This window comes from Pteropus medius, unplaced genomic scaffold (assembly GCF_902729225.1).
Source record: "Pteropus medius unplaced genomic scaffold, Ma_sr-lr_union100, whole genome shotgun sequence".
NCBI classification, from domain to species: domain Eukaryota; kingdom Metazoa; phylum Chordata; class Mammalia; order Chiroptera; family Pteropodidae; genus Pteropus; species Pteropus medius.
The window spans coordinates 4,871-28,515 of NW_024347160.1; the positions used below are offsets into that span (position 1 = coordinate 4,871).

At 61.6% G+C, this 23,645-nt stretch overlaps 3 protein-coding genes and 1 long non-coding RNA gene across 17 annotated transcripts; 3 read left to right on the forward strand and 1 right to left on the reverse strand.

The window, feature by feature from the left end:
* Nucleotides 1–10,145: 10,145 nt before the first annotated feature.
* Nucleotides 10,146–11,353, forward strand: LOC120614158 (interferon-induced transmembrane protein 1-like). The gene is made up of 2 exons (XM_039876946.1): nucleotides 10,146–10,515; nucleotides 11,043–11,353. Exons 1-2 carry the CDS (start codon nucleotides 10,330–10,332, stop codon nucleotides 11,217–11,219), a joined length of 363 nt encoding a protein of 120 aa, XP_039732880.1. The 5' UTR covers nucleotides 10,146–10,329; the 3' UTR covers nucleotides 11,220–11,353.
* Nucleotides 11,354–12,779: 1,426 nt separating this feature from the next.
* On the forward strand, nucleotides 12,780–14,260 carry IFITM5 (interferon induced transmembrane protein 5). The gene is made up of 2 exons (XM_039876945.1): nucleotides 12,780–12,993; nucleotides 13,488–14,260. Exons 1-2 carry the CDS (start codon nucleotides 12,802–12,804, stop codon nucleotides 13,698–13,700), a joined length of 405 nt encoding a protein of 134 aa, XP_039732879.1. The 5' UTR covers nucleotides 12,780–12,801; the 3' UTR covers nucleotides 13,701–14,260.
* Nucleotides 14,261–15,924: 1,664 nt separating this feature from the next.
* PGGHG (protein-glucosylgalactosylhydroxylysine glucosidase) lies at nucleotides 15,925–22,086 on the reverse strand. 11 transcript variants are annotated; one of them, XM_039876936.1, is made up of 13 exons: nucleotides 21,973–22,086; nucleotides 21,229–21,512; nucleotides 20,834–21,044; nucleotides 20,328–20,763; nucleotides 19,415–19,534; nucleotides 18,901–19,032; nucleotides 18,609–18,720; nucleotides 18,331–18,403; nucleotides 17,869–18,241; nucleotides 17,660–17,755; nucleotides 17,360–17,457; nucleotides 17,075–17,286; nucleotides 15,925–16,974 (listed from the first exon to the last, which is right to left on the reverse strand). In XM_039876936.1, the coding sequence occupies exons 2-13, from the start codon at nucleotides 21,485–21,487 to the stop codon at nucleotides 16,919–16,921; spliced, it is 2,178 nt and encodes a 725-aa protein (XP_039732870.1). In that variant the 5' UTR covers nucleotides 21,488–21,512; nucleotides 21,973–22,086; the 3' UTR covers nucleotides 15,925–16,918. The 11 variants fall into 11 exon arrangements, 10 of the variants coding, with proteins under 10 accessions (XP_039732870.1, XP_039732871.1, XP_039732869.1 ...); XM_039876937.1 differs by lacking the exon at nucleotides 21,973–22,086 and adding an exon at nucleotides 21,788–21,888; XM_039876935.1 differs by lacking the exon at nucleotides 21,973–22,086 and adding an exon at nucleotides 21,693–21,880.
* Nucleotides 22,087–22,139: 53 nt separating this feature from the next.
* LOC120614159 (uncharacterized) lies at nucleotides 22,140–23,272 on the forward strand. 4 transcript variants are annotated; one of them, XR_005655874.1, is made up of 2 exons: nucleotides 22,140–22,262; nucleotides 22,409–23,272. It is a non-coding gene; the product is annotated as an uncharacterized LOC120614159 (long non-coding RNA). The 4 variants fall into 4 exon arrangements; XR_005655872.1 differs by having other exon boundaries at nucleotides 22,140–22,251; XR_005655873.1 differs by having other exon boundaries at nucleotides 22,140–22,240.
* Nucleotides 23,273–23,645: the final 373 nt, after the last annotated feature.

Below are 23,645 nucleotides of genomic sequence, written 5' to 3' on the forward strand. Positions count from 1 at the left end.
CCCCTCCTCCCCCATCCCAAGGACAGAGAGGCGCGTTACAGCCCACAGGACCCCGATTCTGAGCTTGGTCTGTCCCCCTCGCGTTTCGGATCAGACCGAAGCCCCAATCAGGACGCGCGTTAGCTCGGGGCTCTCGGGTTCAGCTGCGGCTGGTGGCCGCGCGCACCTGGCGACGACCCGCAGAGATGGCGGGAGGCCCGCGTGGCCGCGCGAGCCCCTGCGGGCGTGTGGTCAGGGCCAGCGTGCGCCGCAAGGGTGGTCTGCCTTTCCCGGGGGAGCCGTCCCGCGCTGCCGGACCGCGCCCCCGTTCGCTGAACAGCCGACCGCGGGCAGAGCGGGGTGCTGGGGGCGCCGGGGGGCACCGAGGCAAATCGCGCAGCTCTCTGTCCAAGCCCGCCGCGCCCCAGCAAGAGGAAGTCGCGGAAACCCCGCCCCCTCCCCACGGTGGACACACCGGGCAGGACGACCTGGCCCTGTCCTCATGGAGCGTCAGGCGCAGCCGGGAAAAGGCCGACGCGACCCCGGAAAGAAAGCGGGACCACGCTGGGATGTGGGCGCGGCGGGCGGGTCCGTGTGGTCGCGGGGGTCCGTGCCAGGCGTTCTCCGGGAGGGGGAGGAGAGGTCCACGGAGAGCCGAGGCCGCAGGGAAGAGCCTGGAGAGCATTCCGGCCAGAGGAGACGGTGGATGCCGGCGGCGAACTGGCACCGCTCTCAGGCGCCGGGAGGGCCCCGCGAGACTCAGGGTCAGGGCGCAGGGCCTCACCTGGCAGCAGCAGGTCCCTGGCCGGAGTCCCAGGCTACACGCACGAAGGGTCAGGTCACAGCTGAGGGACCCGGGGTCTTGGGGCCAGCAGCAGACTTGCCAGTCCCTCCCCCTGGGAGAAGTCGGTTGGTGGTGGTGCGGCTACAGGTGTCCACACAGCCCTGGACAGTAGGCCCTGCCGTCTGGCGGTTCGGCAAGGACATGCAGGACATGCAGGACACACGGGGCCTACGGCCGCAGCCACCCTCCACAACCCTCGCCTTGCCTGAACCGAAATGGTCAGGGAGCAGGCCACCCTGCCCCAGGTCCGCCGTGCCGACGGGGCCCGAGACCACACCTGTTCCTTCTGTCCCACACGGGCTCGATCAGGGCGAGGTGGCCCGCGGTGCTGACCTCTGCCCTCCCCCAGGGTCCTGACTCAGACCCTTACGAGTCCCAAGGGGGTGCAGGTGGCACCTCCGATGACCCTTAGGTCCTTTCTGGGGGCCTGGCAGTGGCAATAACCCAACACAGCAGGAGGTGCCGCTCCCCGCTCAGCCCGGACACACGCCAGGAGGTCTGCGTTTCTCGGGACCCACGCCGAGCTGGGCTGTCACTGCTGACCTCAGGGCTGTGCCATCTCACCGGCCCGGTAGCTGGGGTCCTGACCGCTGTCCCTGGCCCGGAGGTCCAGGCTGGGAGACCGTCCTCGCCCTGCCACCCGGAGCCAGGAGTCTGTCCGCCACTGGGACACTCTGGCTGTCCAACGGGAGGATGTGGTCGGGGGGATGGGGGCCGCGGCAGTCGTCAGAGGCAATGGTGGCCAGCAGGCAGCCCGCCCCCCAGGGGGAGGCGGCAGGGCCCACACCTGAACACGTAACCCCGCGCTGAACGTGGCCTGGCTCCCGGGAGCGCTGGCCTCCCCAGCCATGGCAGCCATGTCTTGGCGCAGCCCCGGCCTCGACCGCCACCGGGGCGTGAATCTCACCTTAAGTCCCAAGAGGAGACGAGAGAATAATCTAGGGGCGTGGAAATGAAAACCCAGCTTGACCGAACGCGTGGGACTCCCTCTCAGAGGGCATCTGTGGTGTCGGCGCGTGTTAGGGTGGAGGCGACCGAGGATCGATCACCCCAACTTCCGCCTTAGGGCTCGGAGACAACGAGGCGACGTGAGCCTGAGGCCCGTGGAAGGACACAGATGATAGCAACTAGGACCGAGATCCAGGAAATCGAAATCAGGAAATCGACAGAAAACCTCGATGAAGTCAAAAGTAGTTATCTGGGGAGGAGAAACTCAGTAAGACTGAAAACTCGTCAGCCTAACCAGAGATAAAAAGAGGGACCAGAGATGACTGCAGGGGGCCCTGCGAGAGAGGCCATCGCTGAGGGTCCCACGGACAGCGAGGGGGCGGCAAAGGACCCTGAGCGACCTCACGCCCGCCAGTCTGATGATCAGACCAACAGACCGGTTCCGAGAACGACATCGTCTGTCGGAACTCGCACAAGGAGGAAGAGACCAGCTAAGCGGGCCCATGTCTATTGAAGACGTTGGGGCGATAATCCGTCATCTCCCCAACACGAAAGCACCGGGCCCGGGGGCTCCCCTGGCGGGTCGTATGGAAGGTCTCAGGAAGAAATGCTCTTCCTTCTCTACGGTGTCTCCCGGAACAAAGGGAAGAGAGAACGCTTCTCACCCCGTGTTGAGGCCGGCGTGACCCTCATACGGCCCAAACCAGATAAAGGCGTAAGAAGAAAGGAAAGCGACAGGTCGCCGCGCGTCGCTTCCTCTCGTGAGCATAAATTCGAAGTTCTCCCCACGACACGAGCGCATCGAATCCAACAGTGAATCGTACGCCTCTTCCGAGTGGGGTCGATTCCGGGGCTGCCAGCTGGTTCGGTATTTAAAAAATTAACGTCATTCACATCTCCCGGCTAAGATAGAGAAACAACATGACCGTCTCGTTCGATTCCCAAAAAGCCTCTGACAAAACCCGACGGCCACGCTTGATCAAAACGGTCAAGAAACCGGGAAGAGAGGGGAACCTCCTCTCTCGAAAAACGTCATCTGCCGAAAAACCGTCATCGCACTTAATGGTGAGAAATCAGATGCTCCCCCAAGGTCGGGAGCAAGGCAGAGGTGCCCCCTCGTCGCCCCCATTCACCACCGTGCTGGAGATCCAGGCTGATGAAGACGAGAGAAGCGGATAAAACATGTGCACGCTGGGAATGAAGAAATAAAACGGTCTTCGTTCCACAGATGCCACGCCGGTCCGTGTAGGAGACCCAGAGAATTCGCCAGGAACCTCCTGGGACGAGTGAGCCATCGCGGCAGGGTCGCGGGGTACGAGGTCGTGTACGAGGCCCGCGCCGCCGTCCGCGCGAGCCGGGCACCGTGGAGCCCTGACATCTAAAACACGATGCCATTTTGTTCGCACCGTGGACGTGGCAAACACGGGTGGGAATCGCGGAACACCTAGAGGTTCCGCAGGGAGACGCCATCATCCCGCGACGGAAGAAGCAAGGACCCGAATGAACGAGACGCCGCGCGTTCGCCGGTGGCAGCTCGGTGCCGTCGGATGTCAGTTCTCCCCGGCGTGACCCACTGCTTCCGAGCGAGCCCAATTCAACCCCAGCCAGCTATTTTGTAGATGTTGACAAACCAGATCTAAAGTTTACATGAAAACGCCCAAACCCACGGTAGCCGACGGCACCCTGAGAAGGGTGACGAGTTTGGAGGACTGGCACTGGGTGACTTACCCTGGAGGTTTGGCTACAGGCCAGACACACCGACCAGTGGAAGCGGACAGAGAGCCCGGAACCAGACCCCCACGGACACAGCCAGCTGACCGCTGACCGGGGCAAAGGCCGTTCCACGGCGAGGATCGTGTTTTCAACACAAGGCGGTGGATCCACTGGCCCTGCAGAAGCAACACAGGAGTGTAGATACAGACCTTATACCTTACCCAAAAATTGACTAAAAATTGATTGTAGACCTAAATATAGAATGCAAAACTATAAACCTTCCAAAAAATAACAAAGAGAAACTTTAGATGACATTGAATTGAATCAATACTTTTAGATACAGCATTATAAACATAATTTTGAATGGAAAAAAATGAGAAATTGAACTGTAGTAAAATTTTAAAATACTTCTCTGTTAGATATACAGTTAAGACAATGAAAAGAGTTGTCACGGATTAGGAGAAAATATTTCCAAAACATGCATCTGATACCAGGTAGTATCCAAAATACTCACGGAACCCCTAAAATTCAACAATAATAAAACAACCTAATTTTACAATGGGCTGTAGATCTGAACAGATACCTCACCAAAGAAGATATAAAGAAGGCAAATAACTGTTTGAAAGGATGCTCAGCATCATATGTCATCAGGGAAATGCAAGATAAAACAATAATAAGATTCCCATAGCATGTCTAAAATCCAAAAATCTGTCAGTGCCAAGTGAGGACGTGGAGCCACAGGAGCTGTCGTCACTGCTGGAGGGGCTGAGAAACGGTGCAGCCACTTTGGAAGACAGTTTGATGGTTTCTTTCCCAACTAAACATCCTTTCATCATGAGATCCCGCAACCGTGCTCCTGGGCGTTTAGCCAAGTGAGTTGAAAACTTATGTTCACACAAAATCCTGCACACAAATATTTGTAGTGTCTTTCCTCATACCTGCCAAAAGCTGGTGTCAATCAAGACGTCTTTCACGGGGCAAGTAGAATAATGGCATTATATTTGTAATTATTCCATGATACAAAGAAAATAGCTATCTGTCCACAAAAAGACATGGATGGACCATAAATGCACATTACTAGGTTCAATAAGCCCGTTTGAAATGGCTGCAAACTATATAGTTCCAATTCTGTGACATTCTAGAAAAGGGAGAACTAAGGAGAGAGTATAAAGACTAGTGCTTGCTGGACGCACAGAAGGATGTGGGCAAAACCCATCCGGAGAGGAAGCTGCTGGGCACAGCGCTTGGGCTCTGGAAGGGGTGAGGGGGGAATTGCAGCCGCAAGCCCTGCTCAGGCCAGAACCCGCACTGGCCGGGCGACCTGAAAGCCCACAAGCCAAATATTTAGTCTGAAGTTGTCTTGGCAACACAGCTTTGGCAGAAGCGAAGGAAAATAAGAGAAAAGCATTGCAAACACGAGCATCAAAGAATTCCCACAGACAGAAGTCCAAGGACTGGGCCTGGCTGTCAGAAGCTACCCAACACTCCAGGAACGTCACCCTGAGCGAGTCAGCAAAAATAACAGCCTGTAGAATCTGGCCCAGAAAGACAGAAGATACAGGGTTTATCGGATGAGAAATATACAGGATTAAAAAAAAAAAACAACCAGTCTGCTTAATCACGTGTAAGGGGATGAAAGCGAATGGAGAGCGAGACGAAAGGGTAAGAAATGGCCAGAGCCGAGCAGGCAAATTTAAAGAGAAAGCGGAAAGTAAAATCGATCTAAATTAGAAACTCAGGTGGGCTAAACAGAAGATCCAAGCAGCTGAAGAGGAAGTTCGAGAACTGGAAGGGAGACCTGCAGGGACTGCCCAGAACGCAGCACCGAGTGGCGAAGCCGGGCAGTACGGGGAGCCAAGCGGCCGGGAGCGAGCGCGTCCCGAAGGGGCCAGTCGAGGTTCAGGAGCTGGTCTTAAGCCAGGTCCCCAGCAGCTCAACTTGCAAGGGAGCAGTTAGGACAAGAAAGGGGAACCATGCGTCAAAAAATAATAATAAACGGAGCCATTTTTTAAAATGGAGCTGGGGCTGCCATGCGGGAGGAATGCTTTGCACATCTTATGCCTCAAACCTCTGGGATGATAGAACAGGACAAAATAACCTTCGGTGGGGCCTAAGCAGCCTTGCGCCCGAAGGGACTGTTTGCACAGATAACAAGAAAACAGATATTATGACTACTGGACTGAAAATTAAAAACACTATTTATTTTCTTTTTTAATAAAACCATAATCCTTATTACAAGTATCCCTTCCATCCACAAGGGAAGAAAACAACCACAGACAAAATTTCCCTCCAAGTGACTCATCATCCATCTCCGAGGACACTGGTTGTAAGAGATTTTGAAGAAGATTCAGTAAAAAAACAAGGCATAAGTTTTCCTGTAAACATATGAGCGAATCTATACAAATAAGACCTGTTATTCAAATTATAAAGCGAAACCTCTCTCAGAGTGCAGAGAAACGCGTCTGCCCTGGCGCCACGTAGCACTGGTCCAGGGCTGACGCGGCAGCGCCCGCAGCTTGGGGTGCTTGGGGGAAATACTCTTCACGCACACCTGTGGGCCAGTCACCTGTGCCTCATTTCTTTTTTCTTTCTTTTTTTAAGAAGCATTTTATTATTGGTTTCGAGTCTACAGTACATTGGTTGGACATTTCTATAGTTCATGAAACGATCCCCCGCCCCCTATTTCTCCGTTACCCATCTGGCCCTATTTCTGCCTGCCCCAAACGCCATCATCAGATCCCTCAGAACTCAAGACAGCTGGGTAAGAAGTCAATGCCTGGGGATTACAAAGACTTTGGTGTCACTGTCCTCAATATCACTGTTTTTCTGTCTCTTGAGATAATGAGACAAGGGTAGGCAGTTCCTGGATCTAGGGTCAAATCTAGTCCAAATGCGCTGGTCATTTTCTTTAGGCCAAAGTCGTGGTGGGGGTGGGCGGGGGGAGATGCAAATCTCTTCTTTAATTCACATGAAAAGACTGCTGGGGTCTTCAGGTGTTCGTACCTGTTGTGGACGCTTTTAATTCCTGTAAGGACACCTAGGCCTGTTTGCCAACACATCTCTGCTGTTTCACTTAAGAGATTGTTTAGTGCGGACATACAGTTTAAAATTTGTCTTCTATTTTCAGTTAGTTTTTCTTCAGCACCCATCTCTTCCGTAAGGAGGATGGCATTAATTTCATCTTGTTCTACTCCGAGGAACACTGACGTTCTTTGAATTTGTAGTGTGATTCTCTCTTCCAACCTCCATCTTCCTCCTCACTCCCTCAGGCGTTCTGTGTAGCTTTGGAGCTTCCGCCTGTGACCAGCCGTGGCTTCCTCGCTGGGTGTCAGGGGCTGGTCCTGGTGGTCGGGGGTGGCCCTGTACAGGCTGCTCCGGGCCCTCACAGAACAGGGTCAGAACCTCATTGTGCTTCCCACGCAGAGGTTTCTGCCATTTTCTCTTGCGTGCTGTTTGTAGGATGTTGCTTCACACCACCAGGGTGACACAGTCGTGCACCCTCTTAACTTCCTGTTGGGGCTGCGGTGAGGCAGACAGGACAGGGAAAGACATCCTGTAGCTCTTCCCAGCACCAGTGGGTGCAGGGGTGACAGAGGCCGTGCCCACCCTCAGCGGTCACTGAGCCTCTCAGGAATCCAGGCAGACGGAGCAGCCGGCCTCTGCTTGGAGCTCGACCAGGAGGCTGCAGAGGCCACTGTGTGGTGACGGCTCCCGTCTGAGGAGACGTTTCCATCGGGCGGGTGACCCTCCAGGAGCTAGGAAAAGCGAGATGTGGGTGTCTCCTCCCCCCTCACTGTCCTGCGGAAGGCAGCGGGCGCTCCCAAGGACAGTCCCAGTCGCCAGCCGATGGCGAGTCTTCCTGTCACCCTCTCCTTTGCATGTAATGCCACGTTCGCCCACGTGAGGTCAGCCGTGGGGTCCTGCTGGTCAAAAGCAAAGCGCAGTCCACGTCGCAGACGGTTTCTGGACGTGGAGGCTGCGGGCCTCCACTGGGATCCGGCATTTGGAACCAGTGTCCCTATGCCATGGCATCTGTACCATTGGAACTGCCTTCCTTCTACTGATGTCACTGTCCCCCCTCTTCTCAGAAATGCCCCCTGCCTGTGTCTCCTTATCGGGATACTATTTGGGCTTCTGCCTGAATTGGCATGTCCCGAATAGCGATTCTTGTTGATCTCAAATCAATGCTGTTTCCTGTCACACTGGAAGGCCTTTCTTTGTTAGTTACCACAGGCAAGGGCAGGACCTTGGGCATAGCACCGGGTCCCACCGGGGCTCTGGAGTGTGGCAGCCACCTCGAGCCCGTCGAGCTGGGGCTGGTTAGGGTGGCCCTGGGCATGGAGCCCCCGGGCAGAGCTGCTCCACCTGCGGAAGAATTCCCAAGAGGGACCTGGGAGGGATCTGGGGGGAGCACCCACTGTTGAGGGGAGGGGAATGGGCAGTGATCACGAGACATTCACAGATGCGAGTCTTGGGCAAGGAAGCCTCCTTGTGTCGCCATACCCTCTCTTCCTCTTATGCCGCCGCCCCTGGGCCTGGTTTAGCAAGGAGTGAACCACAGGGCCGAGCTCTGGGCTCTGGGGATGGAGGGACCATGGTTCCAGCAGCCCTGGTCCCGAGGGGCGACAGCACCCCAGCCCCCTGCTCGCTGTGAACACAGGGCTGAGCTCAGAAGACGCTGGAAGTTGATGGGACCCACGAGTTGGCGGCTGTGGCCAGGGCTCCCCCGGCGCCTGGCGGATGGCTCCAGAGAGCTGCATGGCCGTCGTCTGCGACGCTCACCCGCGGGTTCTGAGCGCAGTGCCACAGCCTTTCTCAGAGCTGTGCCTGCCGGGCTGGATATCCAGAGCCGCTGTGGCGACGCGTCACGGGCCGCACAGCGCGGACTCGGCCCAGACTCCATGGCCGTCGCATCCACTGAGACCCAGCTGTGACGTGTCTGTGCACGAGTGTCCTGCGACTGTTCCTGCCCGTGCTTTTCAAACATGAGCCTCGGAGTCACCTGGAAGACGCCTTATGACAGACGTCTGGGCTCCGGCTGGAGGTTCAGGTTGCTGGGTCTGAGGCGGGGACCCAGGAGCTGTGACAAGATCCCAGCTGGTGGTGATGCTGCTGGCCACAGGCCCACTTGTGACAACCTCTTCCCTGCAAAAAATTAAAAGTTAAAATTGAAAATAAGACAAAGAGTCAACGCATCCATAATCTGATTAATGATTAGCTCAGCCGCTTTCCCCAGACCTGGCAGGAACCAGGCGAGGCCGTGGCCAGGGCCGTGAGCGTGGCCGCGTGGCGTCCGGCCCGAGGACAGGGCCCGTGTGTTTTCAGGCACTCATTCACTTGTTCAATGCTCCTCCTACACACCACTTCACCAGCTTACAAAAGCCAGCGGGGAGAACTTCCGAGAAATCAAAACTCCCCCAGAGAGGGAGGGGCTGGCGCCGGGTCACGTGGGGACAGGTGCATTCCCCTTCAGCCCAGCACGAGCAGAGGGACAGGCTCTGGGAAGCCATGGCGTTGACACAGGGACGGGACAACCTGCATGTTTGATCTGGAACGTTCCACCCCCGTCTCAAATGCATTGCTGCTTGGGCCCACCCAAAGCTCTGACCTGGTGGGTCTGACTGAACCTGCCATGGTGGGCGGTTCTGCTACCAGGCCACCTGGTGGCCTGTGTCCATCTTTAGAGATAGGAAGGATGGCCTTTGGCAGACCTGGGTGCCTTTGGCAGACCCCAAGGCCAGGTGCATCTGCCTGCCGGGGCGAAGTCACAGAGGTTTGGCGGGGCCAGCACACCTCACCTGCTAGGCTGTGGGGGTGGCGCTAATTTCTGTTGCGTTCCCGGGACCGGATGTCATTCTGATCTCTGCCAGGCCAGGACTGGTGGAAGGGAGCAATTCCAGCCACCTCCGCCTGGCTGGCCTGCCCAGAAGGCCAGCCACTGCCCATGGGGACGTGCCCCACCCTAAGCCGGTCCCCACAGCAGCCAGGGAGAGGACGTGCTTGCTGGACTGAGAGTGAGGCTCCACGTGCCCTCGCGCAGATGATCACTTTCTGCTTTTTTGTCACCTGTCATTTTTTTGTCATTCTTTCCTTCCATTTGGTTTTCACACTTTCAGCTGGCGTTTACTTACACTGATACGCACAAGTCTCAGCTGTCAATTTTGAAGTGTCATCACCCACACGGCCCCCGCGCTTGTCCGGATGGGGAACAGCCGGCGTGGGAGCGTGGGACTCGACCTTTCCGCTACCAGGAGTGTGTGTGCCATGATTACCACTGAGAAAAACGGTGGGGAAGGGAATCCCAAAAGCCCTTCCCCACACAAAAGCAGCGAATAAACTAGCAAAAACGATCAAAGTCAACATGTCCAGACTCTGCAAAGTATGAAACAGCAGAAATCAGAGGAATTCCAGTGGAACCCTGGGCCGGGGCTCCCCCTGGGCCAGAGTGTGCAGCGGCGGGAGACTGGCAGGCCCCCCACAGGTGGGGCCTGGGCTGGGGAGAGGGAGGGCTGACTCTCGCTGGGGCACCGTCCCCAGGGCCCCCCACAGCCCTCAGTGAGGAGAGAGCGGATTTGAGCTATGGGGACAGGAAACGTACCCTTAGACCACAGCCCCTCCCCCCATGTAACCCGACGCTCATTGGTTTCTTGCACAGGCCTAGTCCCCAGCCAAATTGCCAATTTTCAAAACACCAGGAAACAGAAAGTTCTGAGAAATCAAAACTAACCCCGACGGGGAGGGGCCCTGAGCACCGTCCAGGCATCGCCCCGCACTGCTCAGCGTCGCCTGCCTGCAGAAACTCACTTTGCCTTCTCCTGGGATCCCCTGCTCCCCCAAAGCTGGAGATGATCAACGAGGAGCACGAGGTCGCCATGCTGGGGGCGCCCCAGACCTCGGGGGCCGTGACCTCCACCGTGGTCAACATCCACAGCGAGACCGTCGTGCCCGACCACGTCGTCTGGTCCCTGTTCAACACCCTCTTCTTTAACCCCTGCTGCCTGGGCTTCGTGGCGTTCGCCTACTCCGTGAAGGTGGGTGGGCGCGTGGCGGCTTCTCCGGAAAGGGCGAGGGGCCCACAGAGGTCCCCCGGCCCAGACGGCCTTGGGGAGGCGCCCTCGTGTGTGTGTGTGTGTGTGTGCGTGTGTGTGTGGCGCCTGTGCGTGTGCAGGTCACCGTGAGGCCGCATGGGGTGCTTGGGGATGGCCAGGGTCAACCTCCGTCCCTGGGACTCCACGGATCTCCCTACCGTCCATACCAGAAATTACATCCATCAGACTCACTGTGTGGCTCCAAGGCTCTCTCAGAAAGACAAAGGGACCCAGAAAACCCTGAGCTGCCAGCAGAGCAGCAGAGGGACCAGGGCTCGGGGAAGATCAGCCCCGCGACCCCTGGAGAGGCGGAGAGTGTGAGAGGAAGGAGCTCCCGGCCCCGGGATGGAAGGGCCCTCAGTGCACAGTCCTGCTCAGGCTCCAGGGAACAGAGAGAGACAGGGACCAGCCAGCGGAGAACCTGAGTCACACGGGACCCTCCAGGTCCCTCACTATCTCTTCTCCCCCAGTCTAGGGACCGGAAGATGGTGGGCGACGTGATCGGGGCCAAGAGCTACGCTTCCACCGCCAAGTGCCTCAACATCTGTGCCCTGGTCTTGGGCATCATTGTCATCATTGGATCCATTTTTCTGGTGATCAGTTCCCTGCACATCGCGAAGACGATGTTACAGAACGTGAAGCACTAGTCAGTGGTCGTGGCAAGTGAACCGAGGCCCCACCGTCTACTCCTGGCCCTGAGCCCCAGGCCCCAGGCCCCTACTCCTTTATACGATATCCTTGTCTACAACCGAATTGAATAAAGCGTACTTACATGTGTCAATGCTGTGACATTTCCTGGGGAGCAGACACTGCTGAGAGTCCCCAGCCTGCCCCTAAGACTGAGTCCACCTCTCCCCCTGCCCACCTGCTGGCAGCTCTGAGGGGGGCCCTGCACTTGGACTTCACTGGTTTCTGGCCTCCTGCTGAGAGGAGCAGCTGGACCAGGGCCCTGGGAGGGTTCCCTTCTTCCCCAGCGTCTGAGTCTGACACAAGGGCTCGCTGGTCCAGGCACCCTTAGCCTCGAGGATGAGCCTCCCGACTCCCAGGTGGCTGGGGGCTGCGGTGCCGTGCAGGAGGCCATGGGCGTTTGCGTCTGGGCACAGTGATGGAGCCATGTGTCGCAGCCGCTGGGGACCCTCAGGCACTGGGCCGAGCCTTTGCCAGGGCCCAGGGTGCGCAGGGGGTGGTCTCAGCCCCAAGCAGGGAGAGGGTGCCGCCACAGGTGTTCCTGTGTATGAGGCCCCAGCGGTGTGGGAGGGAGATGCACCTGGGTTTGACCCCATGCTCTGTGGTCACTGTAGAGAGGCTGGAGAAGTCTGGGTGCTCACAGGCTGGTGTCGGGGAGGTGCACCCAACTTCACATGAGCCCAGTTTCCATAGCGCGATGGTCATCACTTGTGCCTCACACATGAACCCTAGCCTTTGGGGACCCGGGCTCACCTGGGTTCCGGCTGTGGGGCCAGGTCGGTCCTGCTGGCTGTGGTCTGCAGTTGGCAGCTCTGCCTCAGTTCTCAACTCAGTCCTGGCACCCCTGAGGGATGGGCCGCCTGTACCCCACGCCTGCCTGTGCCAGCTCCTGCAGCACCCCAGCTCCTGGGCTGGTCGGCGGTTGCGCTTTGTCTATGGTGGGAAATGCTGGGCACGAGGGCGCCCCCTTTCCTGGGGGGGGTCCCACGTGAGAGCAGGGGAGGGGACATGCCTGAGCATAAGGTCCAGGAGGAGAGGCCGGCAGGGACTTTTGTGTTTCCACAGCTGGGCCCTGGTGACCAGAGGTGATGGGAGCAGGGCCTGTGCTCTGGGGATGCAGAGGCTGTGGTTTCAGGGCGCCTAGTGCAGGCCTCGCTGAAGCTGAGGCAGCATCGCACCCGGCAGGGCCCTGAGGTGGCGCTGCCAACCCCTTCTGGCCACAGGGAAAGGGCTCTCGTGGGCGTCTGGAGCCACTGTGCACCCCTACCCAGGGGGGCGGCCAGGGAAGTGCGTGCAGCTGGCGTCTGCGCGAGGGGCCTCCCGGGCGGGCCGAGGCGCGGGGTCGCGCAGGCACCGCAGCTGCTCCCCGCCCCGCAGCCTCCAGGGCCCGCGCGGCGGGCGGGGCGCGCTCGCTCCGCTGTAATTTGTCGTTATATTTAGCGGGCGGCGCTGGGCCGGCGGGCGGGGGCGCGGCGGGTATAAGCGGCCGCCGCGCGCTCCTCGGGGCGGGCGGCGAGCGAGGCGGCGACGGCGCTGGAACCCATGGACACCGCGTACCCCCGCCAGGACCCCCGGGCCCCGGCGCCCCGCGAGGCGGACGGCCGCGCGCACACGACCCTGACGCTGGCGGCGCCGCGGCCCGCGCCCCGGGACCACCTGATCTGGTCGGTGTTCAGCACCCTCTACCTGAACCTGTGCTGCCTGGGCTTCCTGGCGCTGGCCTACTCCATCAAGGTGGGCGCGCGCTCCCCCCACGGCGCTCCGCCAGGAGGCCGGTCCGGCCCGCAGCGCAGAGGGGTCGGGCCCCCCCACCCCCCGGCGGCCGTTCAGCCACAGGGGCCTTTTCCGCCCTGGCTTCACCTTCTGCCTGGGGAGCCTCAGCACCCTGCCGGGCTCCCCACCCACCCAGGGTCCTTGGAGGCCGGTGCTGGCCTGGCCACTGGACCCGTGGCTGGAGCGGGGCAGGCAGGGGCCCCTTCCAGCCCTGTCTTAGGCTGAGGTCCCTCGTGCACCACCCCCCCCTCCAGGGCCGAGCCTGTGTGTCCACTCAGGGGCAGTGAAGGGAGTGGGTGAGCCCAGGGCGTGCCCCCTTCAGGCCACGTCCCTCCGCCCAGATGTTGGGTGCAGCACTGGGCCTTCCAGAGTGTGAGCCAGGGGCTTCCTGGGGTGGGGAGGCGGGCCCCCAGGGCCCAGCGCAGGTGGATACTTGGCCCTGCTGCCGTCCGCAGGCCCGGGACCAGAAGGTGGCTGGGGACCTGGAGGAGGCCCGGCGTTTGGGCTCCAAAGCCAAGTGCTACAACATCCTGGCTGCCATGTGGGCATTGGTGCCGCCCCTCCTGCTGCTGGCACTGGTGGTGACGGGCGCCCTGCATCTGTCCCGGCTGGCCAAGGACTCTGCCGCCTTCTTCAGCACCAAGTTCGACGATGCGGACTATGACTGAGAGGCTGGGCCCGACCCCGTCCTACCCGGGGACCCCGAGCCCAGGACACCAGCCCCCCCGGAGTGCTGCCCAGGGCTCCACCCGGATCTGCGGGAACCCCGGCTCTGTGGCAGGGCCCGCCGCCCACCCCCAGCCTCAGGCTGGGCACCCGATGCCAGCCCCGAGGATCCCCCTTTCGGATTCCAGAGGCCTCCCCTAACCTCGATGGTCCCTGGTCCCCACTCCCCACTTACCAGGCTCAGCCTAGGTCCCACAATTAAAAGTGCCTGGTCCCAGAAAGTGCCTCCTGGGCCTCTTCCTTGGCTGGGTAGGGAGGGTGTCTTCCTGAGGGGAGCTACCTAGGGACGTCCACAGCCAGGTCCTCCAGATTGACCCCAGCACTCATGGTAGGACCCTGTTCTGAACAGTCTTCTTTGGGCGTTGTTCTGGTTGTCCCCAGCATGGAGGCGCCTGAGTATTTTAGAAACAAGTTTGAGAACTCAGGCTTTGATCCCTGCTGGGCCCTGTGGTTTAGTGGTGTGTCTCCAGGATGCGTGGCGTCTCCTGACTCCACGTGTGCCTGTCCCCAAGCCTGTGTGTGCACACACGTCTGCATGCAAGGTAGGTGGGAGTCCCTGGCCAGTGAGGTCTTGTCCCGCACGTTCCTGTCTGTGGCTCAGGTGTGTATCGACTGCCTTCCTTAGGTCGCTCTGTTGGTCCCCGGACCCCGTACCCTTTTAATCCTGAGAAATCTCAGTCCCTGCAGTGGGTTAGCAGGGCTGGACCCAAAGACACATGAGCACACGGGCTTGGAGAGCCATCACCCATGCACATGCACATCGCACACTCATACAGGAGCACGAACCCCACCCAGGCAGTTGAGCGGGGCTGGGGGATGAGGGTCTTTCTGAGCAGCCTTGGTGCTAGATGCGAATCTCTATTCTCACCTCCCTGAACCAGCAGCCTGGCAGAGGCAGGAGCTGCCGAACACATGTGCACACCCTGTGTGGCTTGGGGCGAGGTCCCCTTGGCTTTGCTGTGGCCAGGCCAATGACAGGGCAGGCTAATTGCAGGGGCCTTAAACACAGGGTGGCTCGGTGTTTTGAGCACTCCACCCAGGGTCCCGTCTGTCCCCAGGGAGCCCCCTTCGCCTGGCCTCTCTGCCTGGGCTGGGGATGGAAGTCTCTGTTTAACTGCTGTACTTAGAGCCCCCAAAGTACCCTCCCCGACAGCTGGCTCAGCCATCTCCATTGCGTGCCAGTGGAGATGGTGTCTTGGCCACCGGCCCCACGCTGAGGAGTGTCTGCCGCTCCCAGCCGGCCCCTGGAGGCAGAGGCATGTGCCGGCTGGGACCTGGGGATGGGGACAGGGCACTGGCGCAAGCTGGGCGCTGGTCCCATGTTGGACCAAAGACAAGGGCAGAGTGCCAGGGCTGGGACCAGGGTGGAGGACACATGCCAACCCTGAGCTCCAGGCTTGGCCTGAAAGGGACCAATCCACGCTGAGTATGGAGGCCTGTGTGTGTTTGACTGCGTGACCCCAAGCATGGGACGGCCTGCCAGTCGTGACGGGGCAAAGATGATTAGCCCGGTGTCGGGGACAGAGCATGCAGTCCAGCCAGGCGGCAGGAAGGTCACCAGCAGCCCTCCCTGGCTCTGGCTGTGTCTTCTGGACAGGCTGAGGGGCCTCGATCGAGTTGAAGCAATTGGCTACTGGGGCCTCTGACCAGCCACGCCAGCGCACACACGCTGCCACTGGCCAGTCTCCTCAGAGGGCCCCCCTGCCACATGCACAGGTGGCTGCGCACACACGTGGTACACAGTGCAGCCGATATCATGCGGCGTCAGTCCTGCAGGTGCAAGACCCCTCCCGCCTGAGCTGTGTCCCCACCTGCTGGGCCTCTGCTGCATGGCCAGTTGAGGAGGGAGAGCCTGTGGGCACCTGGATGAGCTCCACCAAGGTCCTCAGGGAGCTGGTGCCGACAGGTGTGCAACTCAGCCACACTCTGTCCGTGTGCTGCCCCCCACAGCACACAGATGCACCCCCTTCCTCTCTCCCTCCCGAGGTGGCATCCACAGGTACTGGGACTAACTCTGCAGGAGACAGAGAACAGCAATTTGCCAGGGGACGGAGGTGGGGGCTCTGACCACAGGACCCAGCTACTGCTCTGCCTGGCGAGTTGCCGGCCTGACCCTTGACCCGAGGGCGAGCCCACGTCTGAAGGAGGGCTCCCCGGCTCCTCACACACGGCTCTTCCAGCACTTTATTGCTTGGGCAGATTGGTGTAGCAGGCCGGCCTCACCGCAGTTCTGGTGGCGGGCGCCGTGTCCTCTCATTCTTGGGAAGTCCCCGAGGACCCAAGTTTGATGTGCCAGGGGAGGGGCTGAGGCCCCAGGAGGGGAATCTGGGCAGGCCAAGGGCAGCCCGGCCAGGACAGAGGGGACCAGGGCCATGGCCCTGAACCCAGGTTCAGTTACCCTGGTCCTGTGGCTGGTCAGAAGGGATGGGAGCTTGCTCCGCACCCCACCTGGCCGTGGAAAGGTGTGACAGGGGCTGTCTGACCTCAGCAAAGCGGCTCAGAGGCCAGGGGAGCCAAAACCTGCAGCACCGATTCCCCAGGACGGCCCGAGGGCACCTAGACGCACCTCGACCGTCCCTCAGCCACCGGGCCTGGACGCTCTCCTGTGCTGGGCTGTGACTGAGTCCTGAACAGTTCCGAGCCGAGGCCCCCTCCCCAGGGCCCTGCCTCGCTGTCGCCCAGCTGAGGCAGGCTGAGCCCCCCTCTGCCTCCTCGGCAGAGCTGTCTGCCTGGGGAAAGGACAGGTGCCACCGTCAGCCCAGAAGGCCAGGCACAGACATGGCTGGTGGGGGCCTCGTGGGGTCTAGGCAGAAAAAGGGCTCAGTCTTGACTCAGACATTGCCTGGAGCCCACGAGCCTGGCTGCCAGGTGGAGGTGAGTGGGAGGGGACGACAGGCCAGTAGAACGTCAAAGAGGGGTGAGTGCCCCAGCCAGGGCTACCACACAGAGAGCGTGAGAGGGCAGGGCCCAAGAGGCACCCCGGAAGCCACAGTGCTGGTGGTCCAGGAGCAGAGCCCCAGGCAGAGCCAGAGTGAGGGAGTCAGTGGGGCGGAGGGCCCAAGGGTGCCCCAAATGTGGTCCCGTGGGGTCTGGCAGGCGTCCAGCGTCTTCGAAAGACTCTCTCTGGAAATACCTGGAGCAGAAGGGCTATCTCTGCTTCCTACGGGAAGGACCTTTGTATCCGGCCAGCCGAGCAAGGGAAGGAAATCTCGTGTCCTGCGGGGAGGGGGCATCTCGTGGGAGGCGGCACACACCAGGGGCCACCCTGGGCGGCATAGGCCCTGGGCCCCTTGGGGGGTCTGGGGCAGTGCCTTACCTAGGGGCAGCGGGAGCCGGGCTTGTGATGGCCACAGCTCGACCTCCAGCGGGGGCGCCCAGGGCCCCGCTCGGGCCCTGACCTTCACTGTCACCAAGCCCGCGGAGAAGGAGAAGTCAAGCTTGTTCCCCTGGTAGGAGATGCCGGAGACGCTCACGCCTGTGACCCCGGCCGGACACATGGGATCAAAGGTCACACCAGCCCCCGTGATCCTGCAGGACGGGACAATTCTGTGAGGAGGGCCGGCAGCGGCCGGTGTCGCCCTCTGCTGGGCCCGGCACTCACCTGAACCCGGTGAACCCGAAGAGCGCTGCCTGCAGGAAGCCCCCCATGCCGGTCAGGAAGTTGACCGCCCCCGACCCATCGGAATTCTCTGTCCACACCTGCGGGGGGTGAGGCAGTCAGTGCGGAGACCCTGGACACAGACCCTCCCGCGGCCACTGCCTCTGCTCCCGGGAGGCCCCGGGTCACGAGGGAATGGCCAGGCTGTGACCCTGCTGTGACCCAAGGCTGGGCTCCCAGCCTCACAGCCCAGGGGCGTGAGGGAAGGCTGGTGAGCTGGGGGGGTGGCTGGGGACGGCTGGCCTTGAAGGGCTCTGTGATGTTGGCGAAGCTCCTTTCCAGGAGGTCCCACGCCCTGCTGGGCTCCTGCAGCTCCATCCAGCCTACGGCGAACATGCTCTGGGGCGGAGGACACACTGCCATGAGGTCTGCTGCATGCGGAAGGGAGACCGCGCCAGTGGGGCAGGGCTGGGCCGCCGTGAGGACGCCACCCCACACCCCGGCGTCCTCACCCAGGTCATGGCAGGGCCGTGGGGGGACGTCACAGCCTCGTAAACCTCCAGGTTTCTTCTGCGAATGCGAGGGCTCACGGAGAAGGGGACAGGGTACCCCAGGAGCACAACGTCTGCCTGCTTCACCTCCTCTCCTGGGGGACAGACGCTGCTGACGGGGGGAGGGGAGTCCACGGCTGGCGCGAGGTCCTGAGAGAGGCCAGAAGGGGCCTCGGAGGGGTTCCGGGTCCACTCACCAGGCTCGTACCCATCAAACTCAGGGTGGAAGCTGTGCTTCGGGTCAAAGGGCACCTTGATCTTATCGGCCACCTCCAGCCACCGGCTAGGGACAGGCTGGCCCAGGTCCCGGGCCAGAGCAGCAGCAAAGCGCAGGCTAGAGGCAGAGGTGGAGAGCGGGGGCTGCAGCCCGGGCAGTGATGGCGGCCCCCGCGCGCTGGGGCTGGGGTGGGCTCTTGGTCGGACCTGTTCTGGAGCAGGACGTTGGTGTACACGGAGTTGTTGACCCCTGAATGGAACTCGTCGGGGGGCATGACTCCTGGGCACATAAAGGTAAGAGGTGCTTACTGCCCCTGTCCCGGCAAACATTAGGTCACAGAAATCACACGAGGCATTGAGTTTTACCTGCTCCCCCAGCTGGTGACCATTTGCCCTTCTGCCCCATGACAACCCAGTCCCTCCAACCCCTGGCCTTATGACCATCTGCTCTGCCCCCACGACATCTGCCCTCCCCATGCCCTCACCCCGCAGGTGGTACTTCTCCTCGTCAGGGCTCCACTCTACACGGCTGCACCAAAACTCAGCCACAGCACTGACCACGTCCCAGCCACCCGCCTCTTGGAAGAGCTGCAGGTCCTGGAGGAGCAGGAGAGCATGGGACAGAGGCCATGGCACCTGTGTTTCTAGTTCCCACTGGTCATTGCATTTCCAAGTGCCCAGAAGCAAAGGCCTGGCTCCAGACACGACGTCCTGGCCGGGTGTGGGGCGTGGCCATGCCAGGAATCATCACGGCTGGTGGGCACAGTGACATCTCACCTGGGTGCTGCTGTAGTACAGCTGGAAGGCCAGGAGCACAGCCCCGTTGATGTGGATTTCCTGGACCCCGTAAACGTCCTCGGGACACACCTCCAGGCCGGAACCCGCACTCTCCCAGGCAAACTTGGCTCCCTGTGCGTTTGGGGATAGAGCAGACCTGAGTCCGTTCTGGGGTGGGGTGGCCCACACGTGTCCCCATGCTCTCAGCCCTCGGCCCCTGTGGGGGCCTGCTGGCTCTGAGTGCCACGCGTGTCTCTAGCGTGGGCCAGGCAGCCTCTGCCCAGTTTCCACCGTGTGCTGCCCGGCACAGGGCAGTGAAGGACCCCAGTGGGTCCCGATTGTTCCCAGCTGCACGGTGCGTGCTGTGGGCATGCTGCTGGGCCCTTGTAAGAACCCAGGACACCCTGGCAACATCCAGAGAGGGGGCCTGGGGTGAGGGGTGCAGGCCTAGGCGGGGCCTGGTGACATGGAGCCCTCCGGGGCCCTGCAGGGTGGGTGCTCAGGCACCTCTGACCTGGTAGCCCAGCCTCCGGGCGTTGTCCAGGGCCCCGGCCAGCGTCCGGATGCGGTACTCCAGGAGACCCCGGGCAGCCTCTGGGTGCCACACCAGGACATTCGGGAACATCCAGAGATCCTGCGAGCACAGCGAAGGGTCCCTTGTCCTGGCTCTCACACCCTCTCTTCCTGCCTGCTGACCTTCCAGGACCTTCCGCCATGGCAGGGCCTCAGAGCCGGCACTGCGCCTTGCCGCCCACCTGGGTCTCTGCCAGGCCTTCCCTATCTGCCCACCACATGTCCCATCCCCAGCCCAGAGCTTCACCTCCCCAGCGGGCATCTAGATCTGGCCAGGGGCTCAGGCCAGAATCGGGGTGTTGGCAGCCCAGGCTGGGAGCACAACCTAGTGGTGACCCAGCCTCCCTGAGCCCAACCTGTGAAGTGGACCGCAGCACTGGCTTTGCTGGACCCTCCCCTGCCAGGATCACCAAGTCCCAGGTTTTGGCTCCCACACTGTCCAAGGCCTCCCCCTCCGCCCCCCACGCTCCCTCAGCAGCCACAAGGGTCTTTCCAGAACACGCATCTGTCCAGGTTGCTCCCCAGTTGACAGATCTCTAGGCTTCGCAGCGAGCTCCCTTCACAGCTGCTCTTCCGGCCCCTTAAGATGCCCGCCCCCGGCAGATCCACGCCCCTCCCAGCTCTGGGCCTCCGGACCTTCTGGTCTCTTTACCTCACTAGCTTCTCCATGAGACCCCTGAACACTCTCTGGCTGAGATGCTACCTCCTCTAGGAAGCCTTCTCTTTTGCCGTGGCCCCTGTGCGTCCCCAACCACAGAGGCGGCCGCCATGCCTGCGTCCTCAGCTGCAAGACCCTCTTTGCCTACGTGCTGCCCGCCTTGTGGCAGGTGTGTGCTGGGGGCGATGGTACACACCTGGTCCCAGAAGACATGGCCCCAGTAGCATTCGTCACGGCTCCCGTTGGAGAGGCCCCCGGGGCTGAGGCCGTGGCAGGTGTGCCCCGGGGCCCCGGGCTGGGGCAGAGCGCTGAGCAGGTAGTAGAGCGCGGCACGCAGGGCCTGGCGCAGGCGCAGCGGGCCCGGCACATCCAGCCCGCAGCCGGCCCAGAGCTGGGCCCAGGCCTGGGCGTGGGCAGGGTACAGGGCGCGTTCTGCCTGCAGCTGCAGGGCCTCGCCAAGGCAGGTCCGGACCTCAGCCTGGCTGCCGCCCACCACCACCAGGAATTCCCAGGTCTGGACGTCCTCACCTGCCGCGAGGGTCAGGGCCGGGGGCACTGGTGTCCACAGCATGTGCACCTCCTGCTGCGGCCCCCCGGGCTGCTCGGGGGTGAGGGTGTGGCCGTGCAGGTACCTGCAGGAGCACGGCCAGTCTCAGGGGCCAGCCCCTTCCCCGGCCACCCGGCTGGCCCCGCCCTGCTCACCGGGCTCCTCGGAAGTCGGGCCCCAGGTGCAGGGCCAAGTCCGGGCTCTCTGGGGAGAAGGCCGACCTCAGCAGCACCGTGATGGGCCGGCTCCCGGCACCCAGGCGGGTGATGGACACGCTGCAGACCAGGACGTGAGGCAGTGTGCGGTGGGCATAGATGCGCTGGGCGGCCCGGAAGCTGGAGTCCTCCACGGTGTGCAGGAAGGAGCCTGCGGGCACGGTGCCCCACTGAACGCCCCGCGCCTGTCACAAAGCTGCCCACGCCTGTCTGCTCCCTCAGTGCAGTGGGTCCCCCCTCTGAGCCACTCCAGTCCAGGAGCCCCCGGGGCCTCTCTGTGGGTCAGGCATCCGGAATTCGAGATGGGGAGGGGGGACAGAACAGGAAGTGGCTACCTGTGTTAGTGTCTAGGCTGAAGGTCTTGGTCAGCTGCTCTCCTGTCCTTGCAGGGGCCTCCAGTTGGATGTTGAGGGGACTGGGCAGAATGGCCCGGTGCGTGTCCCCCCCGGCCCCATTGTATATGCCACTCACGTGCAGTGCGTTGTGATATACACGTGTGCCCAAGTATGCATTGGTCACAGTGGCCCAGAGTCGGGAGTCACTGGGCAGAGAGTGGGCCGTGAATATGGTGGGGTCCTCAGTGGCATCTGCCATGGAAAAGCTTGCTCCAAGGGGGGGCCTGGAAAGGGGCGGGGTGAGGGCCCCCATCAGCTGGGCCTCCCCCTTCTAGCTCTCCTGCCCCAACAGAGGGGAGGGTTGTGGGTTCACCCTGGCAGCCCAGTTTTCCAGAGCCCTCACTTTCAGGCCACCCCAGAAACACCCTCTACCCTCACAAGCACTTACGCCCCCTAATACTGACCTCAAGCTACACGACCGAGCCCCCAAACTCCCACCCTAGGGCCTCAGTCCTAACCAGGCCGCTCTCTCCAAGCCACACCCCCAGGAACCCCAGACCTGGTGCTGGAAAGCGAAGAGGCCTCGGCCCAGGGGACGTTTGCCCCCAGGAGGCCGTGCTGGGGGCGGGGCGGGAAGTCCGCGGGGCTGCGGGGCCGGGGGCCTGGGCGCAGCGGGGCAGCCCCGGGAGCCCTGGGCCAGCGCCAGCAGAGGGGGGGCGGTGTCGCCGCGCCTCTGGGGCTCACCACAGCCCTCCCGAACCCCTCGGCTCCAGCCAGTGGGCGCTGCCACTCCAGGGCCGGAGGCAGAAGTAGCCTGGCTGCGGGGTTGTGTCGCCGGAAGGCCCCGCAGTCCCCGCCCCCGGGGCGACGCAGGGCGGGACGGGCGGCTGGGTCCCCACCCCCGGAGGCCGGGCTTCTGCCCGCGGGGCGGGTGGGTTGGGCTCAGCTCCCCGCGTTCCGGTTCGTGAGGCTGCGAGGTCCGTCTGCGGACCTGGTAGGAGGATGGTGCCGGGTCGGTGCCGGGTCAGTGCGGGGTCGGTGCGGGGTCGGTGCGGGGTCGGTGTGGGGACGGCCGGGACTGGCCGGAACCCGCGTGAGGAGCAGGCGCCAAACCTGACCTCAAAACCCACTCCAGGGGTGGAGCTGAGGCTTATAGCCTCTCCCCTCTGTCTCCCCTTAGGAGAGGTGACAGGTGACGCTGGCAGTCCTCCGGGAGAGGTGTCTTTCCCTTTGCTCCGCCCCTGCCTTCTGGCTCGGGCAGCCCCTTCTCCCTTAGCCTCCACCTGGACGCCCTGGGCTTTGCCTGGGGCCTGTTTCCTGCTTGTCTCTCAGGCCCTGGGTAGAGCCAAATGTCTGACCCAAATGACACATGTGCTCTGACCACTCTGTCCAGCCGGAGACATTCAGATTCCACACGTCCCCTGGAACCTGCTCTCTGCTGCCTCCCCCAGCACAGGTGATGGCGACCGCGGGTCCAGCTGCTCAGGTCGCCTGTGTCCCACTCCCACATCCATCCCCCTTCTCGGCCCCACCTTCCAGACCATGCCCGATCTCACTGTTCCCTCGGCGACCTCCTGGGTGAGCACTGTCCATGCTCCCTGGTCCTGAGGGGCTAGGCCAGACCATGCCTTCTACTTGGGAGACTGCCAGGGTGCCCGCCTCACCCGGAGGACAAGCCCAGCCTCCTCACCCACTCCGCTGCAGTCAGCCTGGCTTCCTTGCTGCTTCTGTGACACCCCAAGAGGACTCCCTGTCATGGAATGAATGTTTGTGTCCCCAAAACCCATCTGTTGAAGTCAAATCTCCAATGTGATGGTATTCGGAGGTAGGGCCCTTCGTCCATGAGGTCAAGAGCCATCAGGAGTGGGATCAGTGTCCTTATAAGAGACCAGAGAACGAGCCGGCTCTACCACGTGACGACGCGCGAAGACAGCCATCTGCATCCAGGAAGAGGGGCCTCGCCAGACACTGGATTGACTGGCACCTCAACCTTGGATTTCCAGCCTCTAGAACTGCAAGAAATAAATCCTCGTTGTCAATAAAATCCCGTTTTTGGTATTTTGCCATAGCTGCCTGAGCCGGCCGAGACGGCCCCCTCCGTGGCCCGGGACGCTTTTCGTCACGACACCCTCAGCCGCCCTCACTTAGGTCTTCCCGGGCCCCTTATGGCTGCAGGAGACCCTCGGCTGGCGCTCTCCCACTCATTGCCTGCTGCCCCCCTCCACGGCCCCCATGGCTGCTCCAGCTGTCTTTGGGGGGTGGGGGGGATGCCGGCCTCAGGGGGCAGCAGCTGCATCTGGACTAGAGAGTGAATGAGAGAAGGCCACTTCCTCCGGAAGTGAGGGGCCGGCTCCCAGGTCCCCTCCACCTGCACTGGGGTCTCAGGCGAAGGCCTGAGGACCCGAGGGCAGTGCACT

What these genes read in the sequence shown, in the direction of transcription:
- IFITM5 (XM_039876945.1), top strand. Translation starts at nt 12,802, where the DNA reads ATGGACACCGCGTACCCCCGCCAGGACCCCCGGGCCCCGGCGCCCCGC. An exon ending in CGCTGGCCTACTCCATCAAG is followed by an intron (nt 12,994 to 13,487) that starts GTGGGCGCGCGC and finishes TGCCGTCCGCAG; the next exon opens with GCCCGGGACCAGAAGGTGGC.
- LOC120614158 (XM_039876946.1), top strand. Translation starts at nt 10,330, where the DNA reads ATGATCAACGAGGAGCACGAGGTCGCCATGCTGGGGGCGCCCCAGACC. An exon ending in CGTTCGCCTACTCCGTGAAG is followed by an intron (nt 10,516 to 11,042) that starts GTGGGTGGGCGC and finishes CTTCTCCCCCAG; the next exon opens with TCTAGGGACCGGAAGATGGT.
- PGGHG (XM_039876933.1), bottom strand. Translation starts at nt 21,541, where the DNA reads ATGGGGGCCCTCACCCCGCCCCTTTCCAGGCCCCCCCTTGGAGCAAGC. An exon ending in CAGCCTAGACACTAACACAG is followed by an intron (nt 21,045 to 21,228) that starts GTAGCCACTTCC and finishes CCGTGCCCGCAG; the next exon opens with GCTCCTTCCTGCACACCGTG. An exon ending in ACGGCCCTGCCATGACCTGG is followed by an intron (nt 17,756 to 17,868) that starts GTGAGGACGCCG and finishes CCTCCGCCCCAG; the next exon opens with AGCATGTTCGCCGTAGGCTG.